At 42.9% G+C, this 13830-nt stretch overlaps 1 protein-coding gene across 2 annotated transcripts in view; it reads left to right on the top strand.

Moving 5' to 3' along the window:
- Nucleotides 1–13488, top strand: part of hook2 (hook microtubule-tethering protein 2) — a 28032-nt gene extending 14544 nt beyond the window's left edge. Inside the window, exons 13-23 of one of the 2 annotated variants that reach the window (XM_032537316.1) lie at nt 26–113; nt 1800–1866; nt 2905–3042; nt 5157–5244; nt 6209–6214; nt 6723–6757; nt 6849–6931; nt 7025–7128; nt 9007–9114; nt 9211–9282; nt 11583–13488. In XM_032537316.1, the coding sequence (XP_032393207.1) occupies nt 26–113; nt 1800–1866; nt 2905–3042; nt 5157–5244; nt 6209–6214; nt 6723–6757; nt 6849–6931; nt 7025–7128; nt 9007–9114; nt 9211–9282; nt 11583–11711 (918 nt within the window). In that variant the 3' untranslated portion in view covers nt 11712–13488. The remainder of the gene's footprint in view (nt 1–25; nt 114–1799; nt 1867–2904; nt 3043–5156; nt 5245–6208; nt 6215–6722; nt 6758–6848; nt 6932–7024; nt 7129–9006; nt 9115–9210; nt 9283–11582) is intronic. The other variant, XM_032537317.1, reaches the window with a different exon arrangement.
- Nucleotides 13489–13830: the final 342 nt, after the last annotated feature.

Genomic DNA, 13830 nt, shown 5'->3' with positions numbered 1-13830 from the left:
TGTTGTGTTGTGCTTCGTTCTTCAGCGTCTGATCTCGGAGAGGGACACGCTTCGGGAGACAAACGATGAGCTCCGGTGTGCACAAGTCCAACAGAGGTGTCTCAGCGGATCTGGTGAGTTGTAATTGCGCTCAGATTACAAACAAAATAACCAAGTTGCAAGATGGTAAAACAATCAAAAGCAAAATGACCCTTTATGGTAGATTACATTCACAATTCAGAACTTTGGAGCAGTAAGTCAGAATCAGTTTTATCGCAAAAAAATACTTACTTACAAAAGGAATTTGACTTCTGTAGGTGTTAACTCTCCATTCAACAAGTCATGTAGTAGTAAACCTTCCATAGACAAAGTCATGTAGTAGTAGAATAGTCAGTAGTATATAGTAGTAGTAGTAGTAGTAGTAGTAGTAGTAGTAGTAGTAGTATGTTGTTGTATAGACATATACTGTATAATAGACAACAATAACCATATAGGCACATGTAATAAAAAATGTACAAAACTCACCATGGATACACACATGGAGTGGAATGTAAGGTGCCCAAAGTAATGATGCAAAGTACTGTGTAAGATGCATATTTATGATAAGTATGTGTGTAATGTGTAGAGAAGTGTGTGAGTGGCCAAAGTGGGGATGAGATGGATAAGAGGATCCACAGTTCAGTGGAGTGATGTTAGTGGGAAAGAAAGTGTTCCTGTGTCTGGTTGTTCTTCTGCACAAGGGTCTGTAGCGCCTGCCAGAGGGCAGAAGGATAAAGAGTGTGTGTGCAGCATGTGTGGGGTGTTTGATGATGTTTCTGCCGACTTCCTGGTCTTACCAGTGTTTAAGTCCTGGAAGGAGGGCAGGGAGCACCAACGCGCGCGTGTGTGTGTGTGTGTGTGTGTGTGTGTGTGTGTGTGTGTGTGTGTGTGTGTGTGTGTGGTGTGTGTGTGTGTGTGTGTGTGTGTGTGTGTGTGTGTGTGTGTGTGTGTGTGTGTGTGTGTGTGTGTGTGTGTGTGTGGGTGTGTGTGTGTGTGTGTGTGTGTGTGTTTGTGTGTGTGTGTGTGTGTGTGTGTGTGTGTGTGTGTGTGTGTGTGTGTGTGGGGGATGTCACAATTTCGATTTTAAATCCTATATCAATCCAAATGAGCTTTTGAACTCGACTTATTGAAATCAGAAGCAGGATAGGCGATTCCTGAGTACTTCTTTCTCATCAACCCCGCCTACTTGCACACGTCAGAAGAAGGAAAGAAAAAAAAAAAAAAACAGCCGGCTGTTACCATGCAGCTAAAAACACGGAAACGTTAGGTTAGTGGTATCCTGCAGCTGCTGTTTTCCAGACTCCAAGGCCAGTCCTGGAGTCGGAGATAAGAGAGAAACAACAGGAAAGAAAATATCCTCCTGTTTCCCCGAATGTCTTGCTTCAGAAACATTTTGCCTTCCCCGTGATTATGTTATGGAAACAAACTATAACGGTAAGCTAAAGCATGTGGGCTGCGACGGGGCTCCGTGGTGCATTCAATTGCGCCACAACAAAACCTCTGGAAAAACTCAAACTGCAAAGTTGCAAAGCACCCTTCAGCAAGCCACTGTAGTGGCTGTTTTTGTGGGACGTTTTTTTTTTTTTTTTTTTTTTTTGTTTTTTTACCCATAAAAGCAAAAGACATAATCAAATCGTAGATTTGGAGAATCGTGACACCCCTCACATATATCTATAAATGAGTTTATGTAAATGTATATGTGTTAAAAAGACGTGTGCCAATCCGGCTGTTTAACAAAATAAAGTTTCCCGCTCACACTTCTCTCTCTCGTCTCTCTGCAGGAGGCCTGTGTGACGACGATGTCACAGTAGGAAACCTGGCTGCAGAGATCATGCCGACTGAGCTCAAGTACGTCTGTCACACACTGTGTTGTGTGTGTGTGTGTGTGTTTGTGTGGTGTGTGTGGTGTGTGTGTGTGTGTGTGTGTGTGTGTGTGTGTGGTGTGTGTGTGTGTGTGTGTGTGTGTGTGTGTGTAGTGTGTGTGTGTGTGTGTGTGTAAGCTGTGCGTGTGTGTGTGTGTGTGGGTGTGTGTGTGTGTGTGTGTGTGTGTGTAGCAAATCAATTGTAAGCGCAACAGATGGTATTTACCTTCTAGACCCATAACAGACATACATTGATGTCACTATCAGTAGCCCAGTCGTGCCCTATGTGCTTCCTGTGTAGTCTGAGGCAGTGATTCCCAAAGTGGGGGTCGGGACCCACAGGGGGGTCGCGAGCCAGAGATAGGGGGACGCAAGTTGATTTCCAGAAACAAAATAAAAGTTTAAAAACGATTTAGAAATAGCATATGTTAGCCATGATTTTAACACAAGATAAAACTAGTGGCTAAATTTAAAATACAACCAAGCAAATAAATAAAAAGGGAACAGCTCTTTTGATTTTCTTTGACCACTCTGACCCCTGAGGTCATTGTGACAGATTTACGACATATTAGCGACAGAATCAGTTGTAGCAGGTCAGTGTGCATCTCATTAGGTGAGGTTAAGTTCAAAGTAAAGTAATGAGTAAATTACTGTAGAATGATGTTATGTCTGTTGTGTTATTTTGCGTTGTCAATATGCTCGTGTTTGGATACGCCTATAGAGCGTGCGCGGTTGCGGGCACTGTTTATATACGTTTATAGAGGGGGGGGGGGTTGCAAGTCACTTGCACCGTTACTTTGGGGGTCGTGGGCTGAAAGTTTTGGGAACCCCTGGTCTGAGGCACAGTTGGCCACAGAAATAGCGACACATGTCAGTGCCTCACTCTTGGCCGGGGCGTTGTTAGATAAAGGCGCGGCGGCCCCCTGGGCAGACATTTCATCTGTCCTCTGCTTTTCTGTTCCCCGCTTTCCTTCACCTCGTATTCCCCCCTCTCTTCTCATTGTTCCTTTCTTTTCTTGCACAGGGAGACGGTGGTGCGTCTGCAGAGCGAAAACAAGATGTTGTGCGTCCAGGAGGAGACCTACAGGCAGAAAGTAGTGGAGGTGCAGGCCGAGCTGGAGGAGGCCCAGCGCAGCAAGAACACCCTGGAAACTCAGAACAGGTAGATGTGTGTGTGTGTGTGTGTGTGTGTGTGTGTGTGTGTGGTGTGTGTGTGTGTGTGTGTGTGGGTGTGTGTGTGTGTGTGTGTGTGTGTGTGTGTGTGTGTGTGTGTTGTGTGTGTGTGTGTGTGTGTGTGTGTGTGTGTGTGTGTGTGTGTGTGTGTGTTGTGTGTGTGTGTGTGTGGTGTGTGTGTGTGTGTTGTGTGTGTGTGTGTGGTGTGTGTGTGTGTGTGTGTGTGTGTGTGGTGTTTTTTTTTTATGCCATTTGAGATGGTCCAATACCTTGTTTTTTTCCTTTCAGATACTGATTTTAATACCTGAACTTGCTTATCGGCCGATACCGAGTTTCTATCAGATTCCATTGTGTTAAAAAAAATACACATACTGTTTAATGTTTAAACAGCTGTGTACTACTACCCTTGTATGTATAGATTTGATATGAATGATATCATTTATAGATCTTCCAGTACCATTTTTTTGTTTCCCGATACCGATTCTGGTCCCTGAACTTGCGTATCAGCCGATACCGAGTACTGAGCCGATACCAGTGGGTTGTATATTTTATTGTTTTAACAGCTGCGTACTACTCTCCCTGTATGGATGTGATAGGATTTCTATCTTAGTTCTTCGGTCTGGCTCAGGTTAAACTCTCAAACAATGAAAGCCACAGAACTTCATGTTGTTATCTAGTTTGAGAGTCAGTTATAACAGAAAAAGAACATAAAATAAACTACTTTTAATGTAGATTTTCTTTAGGACTTTATTATGTGGTATTGCATCGGTGCATAAACTCCAGTACTTCCTGATACCAGCGTTTTAATTTTAATTGTAATAATGCTATTCTGTGAAATTCATCAGTTATCATACTGTCAGAATCTCACACCGGCCCATGTCTGGATGAGTCATCCAACCTTTGAAACTATTAAACAATAAGGGAACAGATCGTGATTATGTTGTAAAAATGCTCTAAATTATATCATTTATTTTGTTTTGTTTTTTACATAGATTTGACATAGAACAAGAGTTAAATGAACACTGGGAAAAAGCATTTTCACTTCTTGAGGCCTTTTTAAGTAATCGGTCGCTTTCTAAGCCCCCATGCTGCGTTCCTGGACATTATGCTGGTTGCCTGGCTGGTGGTAGGAGTGATATCTGCCTAAATGTCAACTCACCCTCTGGACTGTGTGCTCAGCTGAGCTGTGTGGGTGGGGCTGGAGGACCGACAGCTGAAAGCCAGATTGTCCCGTGTGTGTGTATGTGTGTGTGTGTGTTTGTGTGTGTGTGTGTGTGTGTGTGTGTAAGTAAATGCCTGTGGGCATGTGGACATGTGGGTGGACTGCGTTTGTGTTTGTGTGTGTGTCCATGAAACACCAGGCCCAGGGTGTGGGAAGCCTCCTCAGCAACAGTAACAGGAGGAGAGGAGTGGAGAGCAAAGAAAGCAGTGAATGTCCAGGCAGCACACTTTTGGGGGGGGGGGGGGGGGGGGAGGCACACTGTATGAACACTGCCTGCAGCAAATGCACAGAGATCTACATCATACTTTGCATATATCTTCCACCCACTGTATGGACTAGGGCTGCAACTAACGATCATTTTCATCATCTATTAATCTGTAGATTATGTTCTCGATCGTTGTTGTTGTTGTTGTTTGGTCTATAAAATGTCAGAAAATGGTGAAAAATGTGGATCTGTGTTTCCCAAATCCCAGGACGACGTCCTCAAATGACTCGTTTGGTCCACAGCTCAAAGATGCTCAGTTTTCTGTCACAGAGGAGAGAAGAAACCTGAAAATATTCATATTTAATAAGCTGCAATCGGAGAACTTTTTTTTAATTAAAAAAGACTCAAACTGCTGACTGTCTATGATCAAATAAAACTAAAAGTAAAAAAAAAAAAGAAATTACTCAAGCGGATTATATTTAGTTTAATTAATTTACTATTTGACAGTTAGTCGATTCATCTTTCCAGATCTGTTATGGACTTAAAAACATGTTCAATCTTCACCATCAACCTCATGTGTTTGTTTACTCTCTCTACAATGTTGCCTAGACTTCATTTTCTCAGTTTCTTGTATTTCTCCCCCCCCACCACCCTTTTTCTTCTGTTTGTTTCCCAGATTAAACCAGCAGCAGATCTCAGAGCTGCGTTCTCAGATCGAGGAGCTCCAGAAAACGCTCCATGAGCAGGACAGCAAGACTGAGGATGTGAGTTGAGAAACCTTCTTCCTTCTCCTCTGTCCACTGTTGTTATGACTCCCCGTCATCGGAAACAATAGTTTTCCATAATCACGTTGATAGAATATCAGTGTGTAGGTGTGAAAATGTTTTCTTTTTTTTTTTATACATGAAACTAGGTCAGGGGTCAGCAACCTTTGCTAAGAGCCATTACATTACATACATACATACATACATACAGTGTGTTTGCACATACATACATACATACATACATACATACATACATACATACATACATACATACATACATACATACATACATACATACAGTGTGTTTGCACATACATACATACATACATACATACATACATACATACAATGTGTTTGCACATACATACATACATACATACATACATACAGTGTGTTTGCACATACATACATACATACATACATACATACAGTGTGTTTGCACATACATACATACATACATACAGTGTGTTTGCACATACATACATACATACATACATACATACATACATACATACATACATACATACATACATACATACATACAATGTGTGGAATCTACCTTCTCTCATGTACAAAGTCTAAGATGTAATGACGTTTTTTTCTTTTGATTCTGTTTATATTTTCACAATAAGAGAATCTAAGAATCCCTTACAATTATGATAAACTAAAATGAAAAAAAAGAAGAAATAGACGTTATTTATTTCAATATCAGTTCTTAGTCGAAGCCAGGGAGCCACCGCAGAGGGGCTAAAGGTTGCCCGCCCCTGAACTAGATGCATGGCGTGATATTGAGAAGATCCCTGTTGGATTTTGGCTGTTGAGGACTGCAGTGTTTGTTCTACTTTGATACATGTTGTGTGGGGATTTAACCCTCTTGTTTGCTGTGGTGACTGACTGCTAACGCCTGCCCCTCTCTGTCTGTCTCTCTGCGCCTGCCCCCATCGATCAACTCTGCCAAAATCAGGCCATCGTAAGTACGGCCCACCCTCGCTCACTGGCCCCTGATTTACATCTTTGCCTGTGTGTTTGTGTGTTATTCAGAACAGGGCTGAAGGATATGAGGGAAATATGTGCTAATATATACAACGATTGCAATATTACTTGCGATAAATAAATGCATATTAAAGTGTACTCAGTTCTGCCTTTCTGCTGCTTTCAGTATTCTGTCGATAAATGAAAGGAAAATGAAACAAATGAAAGGAAGTCATTTCCAGTCTTTCATTGAACACATTGAACATTGGATTGAACATAAAAGGCACCGCTAAAAAAAGAATGACAGCTACATTATAAAGCAGTTTTCCACTGATATTTTCTTTCAGCTAACACTAATAAGTCTTTCACGATATGGCCTTTTCACGATGATCACGATGATTATGAAACAGTTTATATTGCGATGGCAATAAAAAAGCAACATATTGTGCAGCTCCGACAGCTTTGTGTTAGTTTTGTCTTCTAATGTGTGTTTCTCTTCTTTAAAGTCCTCCTTACTGAAGAAAAAGCTTGAGGAGCATCTGTAAGTACGCCACTGCTTCCTGCAGATTATTTATCCATGTGTGTCCCAAACTACAGTGAACTCACACACTCCTGACATGTGATTGTTGCAGGGAGAAGCTCCATGAAGCCCACTCAGATCTCCAAAAGAAAAGAGAGGTCATTGACGACCTGGAGCCCAAAGTGGACGGCAACAGTAAGTCATGTCAGGCTCTCGAATTCCTTGGTTCGCTGCCTCCGGTGTCCACTCTTCTCTTCTGAACGCCATCTTTATTTTTCTCCCTCTCAGTGGCAAAGAAGATCGATGAACTCCAGGAGAGCCTGCGGAAGAAGGACGAGGACATGAAGCAGATGGAGGAGCGATACAAGCGCTATGTGGAAAAAGCAAGAACGGTTAGTCCCCCCTAGACGGAACATGTTGTCCTCAGCATAGGGCTCTGAAACGATGAGGGTTATTCTTTTCACTGGTTAAAAGGGAGACTCATCAAGGTCTGTTTACAGGTGATGGGGAAGGCTATTGCATACTGTATGTGGGGGAAACAAAGTTGTATGAAGCCTGTTGTGGCTCCAGTGGAACTTGGAAATCTGACCCTTTTTGTATCTGTTGGGTCTAAAGACCACAAATTAAAAAAAAAAACAGTTAGAAAGAAGTGAGCGTACCAGACCTCTTTAGCCTGCTCCTCAGTGTTCGTTGTGGCAGAGCATGTGCGCAAGTGAAGAGGTGAGAATTTTCGCTTCAGGCCACTCCGCTCAATATTGATCCCCGTTCAACTCAGGTTGCTCATCTCTCGCTCCAAAAGAAGGAACAAAAGCTGTGTTGTACAGCGGCCACCCTCCCTTATGCCAGGAGCTCCGCCAGCGGAATATCTGCCAGATGACAATCGCCGGCGGCATGAAGAGGGAGGCTGCCGGTCCTGTGCTGCAGGAACACAGAGACGGGCTCGGGCATGCTTCAAACTCCAGGGTGTCAGCGGTACCGGAGCGAAATTGGAATCGGAGGAGCTAAGGCGACGCTCCAACAATCCAGAATCTGCTCTATGTACTGTCCAAAGTGTCCAGCTCACATGCTCTGCTCACATGCTTTGCTTTGTGGGTAATTTAGGTGCCAGATTAAAAAAAAAAAAAAAAGACAATGTCTCTGGTTCTGTTGACAAATCCATCCATCCAGCTTCGTCCGCTTATCCAGTATCAGGTCGCCGGGGGGGGGGGGGGGGGGCAGCAGCTCCAGCAGGGGACCCCAAACTTCCTTTTACTGAGACACATCAACCAGCTCCGACTGGGGGATCCCGAGGCGTTCCCAGGCCAGGTTGGAGATGTAATATCTCCACCTAGTCCTAGGTCTTCCCCGAGGCCTCCTCCCAGCTGGACGTCCCTCCAACTAGTCCTGGGTCTTCCCGAGGCCTCCTCCCAGCTGGACGTGTCTGGACCACCTCCCTAGGGACCCCCCCAGGAGGCATTCTTACCAGATCCCCGAACCACCTCAACTGGCTCCTTTCGACGTGAAGGAGCAGCAGCTCTACATCGAGCTCCTCTCGGAGGACTGAGCTTCTCACCCGATCTCTAAGGGAGACGCCAGCCCTCCTCCTGAGGAAACCCATTTCGGCCGCTTGTACCCTGGATCTCGTTCTTTCGGTCCTGACCCAGCCTTCATGACCATAGGTGAGGGTAGGAACCAAAACTGACCGGTAGATCGAGAGCTTTGCCTTCTGGCTCAGCTCTCTTTTCGTCACAGCGGTGCGATAAACAGAATGTAATACCGCACCCGCTGCTCCGATTCTCCGACCAATCTCCCGCTCCATCGTCCCCTCACTCGCGAATAAGACCCCAAGGTATTTAAACTTCTTCACTTGGGGTAAGAACTCATTCCCCACCTAAAGAGGGCACTCCATCGGTTTCCTGCTGAGAACCATGGCCTCAGATTTAGAGGTGCTGATCCTCATCCCAGCCGCTTCACACTCGGCTGCGAACCGATCCAGTGAGTGCTGAAGGTCCCAGACCGATGACGCCTTCAGGACCACATCATCTGCAACAAGCAGCGATGAGATCCCGAGCCCACCGAACTGCAACCCCTCCCCGCCCCGACTACGCCTCGATATCCTGTCCATAAATACTACAGATAAGATTGGTGACAAAGCGCTGCCCTGGTGGAGGCCAAGCCTCACCTGGAACGAGTCCTGCTTTTTTTTTAACTGTTTATCGGGAATTTGACTTTGTTATAGAAGTCAAAGCGTAATCAGGGGACTAGTCTTTTTAAAAAATGTCCTTTTGCAGGTGATCAAAACCCTGGATCCCAAGCAGCAGCCGGTGCCTGCAACTCCTGACATTCAGGCGCTGAAGAACCAGATCACAGAGAAGGAGAGAAAAATCCAGCACCTGGAGGTATAAACCTTTTTTTTATTTACATAAAAGAAACAAAGTAGACCACTCCAGGTCTTCAAATCCAACTAATGCATGATGATCTGTTTCTTTGCGCAGCATGACTACGAGAAGAGCAGAACCCGACATGACCAGGAGGAGAAACTCATCATTACTGCATGGTACAACATGGTGAGTGTACAGAATCCATTAAACCACGAAAAAACGTCTGAAGGCATTTTATTGTTGTTTTCTCTTTTGTAGTGGAAATCAATTCTACAGCTTTTTGGTTTAATGAAGCTTGGAAAAGAGAGTTTTGAGGCCAAACAAGGATTTTTTTTTTTGGGCAGAGATGATTTGAAAGATTCCCAAATTAGGGTTTTTTTGGGAAAAGTTGGGAAAGGGTCTTCCGGCCCCCAGGCCCCCATGGCCTTTTTTTTAAAAGCCATTGGTGGAAAACCAGCCTGTTTTTTTGGCGTTTCATTTCATTTCGTCAGGGGAATCTGCAGACGCAGATTTCTGCGATTTTTAAAAAAAATTTTAAAAAAATGGACCCGGCCACCCCCACCAAATTTCGCTTTTGGCCATTCGGAGACTCTGATGACGATTTTCGGTCTTTTCGCGGTACTTTACGCTCCTGATCATCACCAAAAATGTTAGCAGAATTGATCCACACCCATCTAACTATCTACCTATGAATTGTCCTGACATGGACATTTACGTGTCTTCTTAGTATATGAAAGTGACTTTGATGAGGAAAAGAAGTAAGAACGCTTGGACGCCGATCTTTCCCTCTAAAAAGTTTCTATTTGTACTGTACTGGCAAGTAAGGAGCTTTTATTGCATAATTCAGAGTTGTTGAAACATGGCATTTTATTGTGAAGGATGGAAGTAAGATCCGGTGGTTTTGACAACATTGATGGGACTTTCTTTAACCGTTTCTGGACTTAGCTAATACCCAGCAACGCTCAGTGTTTACAGCGACGAGATAGCGGTGTCCAGTTATAGCCAATGGGAGCGCACGGCTAATTAACCGGTGACAGCGTACTTTAGCCGGCTCTTGTAAAGTAAAAGCTAAAATAAGTAGTTAAAACTATATACTGTTAGAAATCTAAGAAGTTACACTTTAGTTTTACACCCTTAAATTACCTGAAAACATTAATAGATCATTATTATCTTATTTGAACAAATATTTTGACATTACCAATAAGTGTCCGAACACGGACACAGTGACGCCTATATCTCCACCCTGGTCTGGGATCGCCTCGGGATCCCCCAGTCAGACCTGGTTCAGACCTGGTTCATATGGCTCGGGTCCCCTGCTGGAGCGGCTACCGCGGCCCGACCCTGAGTAAGCGGATGACTCTGAACGTTAACACATCTCCACCACAAGCACAACAAAAAAACAGTCCGCTAAATTCTGCAGATTTTTGTTCTGGATCACCGCTGAAAACTGTACAAAACCTGAACAAAATCCTCCAGTTCCCTGGGCCTGCTGATTAATTAATTAACTCTGATTAATATCTTATAATATTTATATTCTGTGCTGTGTGACTGATTTTGCTGCTGTAACACCGTAATTTCCCATTTTTCTTGGGATCAGTAAATATCTCTCTATCTATCTATCTATCTGTCTATCTATCTATCTATCTCTCCATCTATCTATCTATCCCTCTATCTATCTATCTCTCTATCTATCTCTCTCTCTATCTCTCTATCTATCTATCTCTCTATCTATCTTCTATCTATCTATCTCTCTATCTATCTCTCCATCTATCTATCTATCGTATCTATCTATCCCTCTATCTATCTATCTATCTTCTCTCATCTATCTATCATCCTCTATCTATCTATCTCTCTCGATCTATATCTCTCTATCTATCTATCTATCTCTCATCTATCTCTCCATCTATCTATCTATCTATCTCTCATCTCTATCTATCTATCTATCTATCTATCTATCTATCTCTCCATCTATCTCTCATCTATCTATCTACTATCTATCTATCTATCTATCTATCTCTCATACTTATCTCTCCATCTATCTATCTATCTATCTATCTATCCATTAGGAACATTTTAAAATGCCACTTCATATCAAAACAATTTGCTGACCCCTGCTCTACACTTGTTTTTCTCACAACACACACACACCTCACACACACATACACCACACACACTCTCTCTCCCTCTCTCTCCTCTCTCTCTCTCTCTCTCTCTCTCTCCTCTCTCTCTTCTTCTCTCTCTCTCTCTCCTCTCTCTCTCTCTCTCTCTCTCTCTCTCTCTCTCTCTCTCTCTCTCTCCACACACACACCCAGAAGTGAGTAATTTTGGTTGTATTTATTGTCTTTTGGATGTATTGTTTGGACCCCAGGAGACTAGCTGTTGTCTTGGCGTCAGCTAATGGGGATCCTTTGAAATAAACAAATAAACACACACACCTACACCTGATTTCTTCACTCTGCCTTTTGTTGTCTGTCTCTCTTTCTCAGGGGATGGAGTTGCATCAGAGAGTGTCTGGCGAGCGGCTGGGTCCCTCGAGCCAGGCCATGTCCTTCCTCGCCCAGCAGCGCCAGTCCACCAACGCCAGGAGAGGCCTGACGCGACACCATCCGAGATGAGACGTCCCGCCGCCGGCAGAAGGACACACACAAAACGCTGAACGGACACACAGAGAGAGAGGGAAGACCAAGCGATCCACATTGGACTTCACATGAACTCCCTGTGTCATTGCCTTAATGTCTTTCCCTGGACCCCTGGACCCCCCTGCACCTCAGAGAGACATTTGTCATGCTGCTGCTGCCCCCTGCTGGCTCTTAATGGTACCAGAATGTCTATTTTCTCCGTGGAGCCCCAGAGCCGAGAGATCCACTACTGTTAAACTCCGCTGTAGATTAGATCCAGAGGGAACTCACAGAAAACAGAAATGAATGGAGCAGATGGAGTTGTCTCACCTTTTAAGGTGACTTTTCTTTTTTTTCCTCTTCCTCTTTTTAGCTGATCGTGTTTCTTTAAGGTCTGTTTTTAAGTCTTTTTAAGTTATACAATAGGATGTGAACTAGCTCTGCCAAGGCAATAGTTTTAATGTGGCAGACGAGAGAGAAGTTATTAGGGCTTTTACAATTACTACTGTAAGTGCTAGAGAAGAGAACAACACACAGGCTACGGGCAGAAAACATCATCACGTCCAGCCGTTGGTACGTCTCCTTGGTCTTCATTTGTTTGGGATTTTCTCATTGGTTTTTGTTGTCTTGACCATGTGTTTCGAGGTGAGTTTTTTTTTGTTTTAATTTGAAGGCCCTCGAAAAGATGTCAAGACCATGATGGTGCGTTTTATAGCTTTAGTCTTTTTTTTTTTTTCTCCTTTTTATGTATTCACTTGAACAATTTTCTCTAAACTTAATATTCACAATAAGGATTAGTTAAAATGTTAACAATATATACACCAAAGCACTTTTTTTTTTTTTTTTTGTCTAGAAGGGTGTGTTTCGTTAGAAGACTAAAAATACTCCCTTGATGGATGAGAGTGAGGATAGTCTCCCCTAAAGACTACGTCACACTGCAGGCTCATTTTCACATGTCGGGCGATAATGTGACTCCTGCATATTTTTCCTAATGATCTCTAAACATGAAATTGATTATTACTTATGATTTTTTTTTGTCTTCCTTCCATTTTCTTCCCCTCTTTCCCAAAGATTGAAACAGGGTATTAGTCGTGGGTAGGACCTAATTGCACTCACCACTTTAGAACCTATGCTGATGTAAATGAAGGCAATTAATAGCCTCCTAGTTGATCACAAAGACTGGAAATATAGGCAAGCAACACTCTGTAGTCGAATCCATCATGATAACAAAAAACACTAATAATAATATAATAATAATAATAATGACTCGGTTAAATGGCTGTTTACTGCTGCTAGACCTCATTTACGGTTTAACTGAACTGGAAGGAAATGTATTCTCATCAGTACGCTGGAATTTTTTGTTGTCTGTAGACAGGAAGTGGAAGACGGGGGTTCAAGTTGAGCCTGTAAGACGTCTGCCTTTTTTCCTTGTCAACACATGATGTCATTTTAGCCTTTCCCATATCAGAGATCTACTGCTTTGTGACTTGGACTCCGTTCCTTGTGAATGTTTGCGCTGTGGACTACAAAGACCAGAATCCTGCTGTTGTGTTCACACTTTTTCTACTGATTGTTTGAGTTGATATTTATGGTGTTTTACGTCGTCATCTCTGCTGCACATTTGCATGGTGTGAAGGGTCTAACTTTAAGGTTTGCATCATATTCTGGTCTAGTAGGTTGTAGTGGACTTCACACAGGCATCTGAGGCAAGTCCAAGATCTGTAGTCCGGTCTGTTCTACATTTGCACTACAAATAAATGGGATCTGAAGATAAGAAGTGGTCTGGTGTTTTCTTATTAATTAATATATCTTAATAATTCCAGATGTTGCCATAGAATTGTCTCAGAAATAACTGTGGTAAACATAAATGTCTCTTTTAGTCTAATTAAAAAAATATGTATGTATTCATTCACATTTCTGAATGAATCCCTGGATATACTGAATATTGTGAATATATAATCACTGTCATGTGATCCAGATAATGTAATAACATACGCTGTAGGACCCAAAATAATGAAAGGAATGAGTTGCAAGCAGTAAAAGAAAGAAAGGGCATCTACTTAAATAAATAATGTAATAACTGTTAAAGACCTACCAAAACATTTAAAGGAAATTG

This window comes from Etheostoma spectabile, chromosome 15 (genome assembly GCF_008692095.1).
Source record: "Etheostoma spectabile isolate EspeVRDwgs_2016 chromosome 15, UIUC_Espe_1.0, whole genome shotgun sequence".
Taxonomy (NCBI): domain Eukaryota; kingdom Metazoa; phylum Chordata; class Actinopteri; order Perciformes; family Percidae; genus Etheostoma; species Etheostoma spectabile.
The sequence above is the reverse complement of the archived record's forward strand: the minus strand, read 5'-3'. Positions and strand labels throughout refer to the sequence as shown.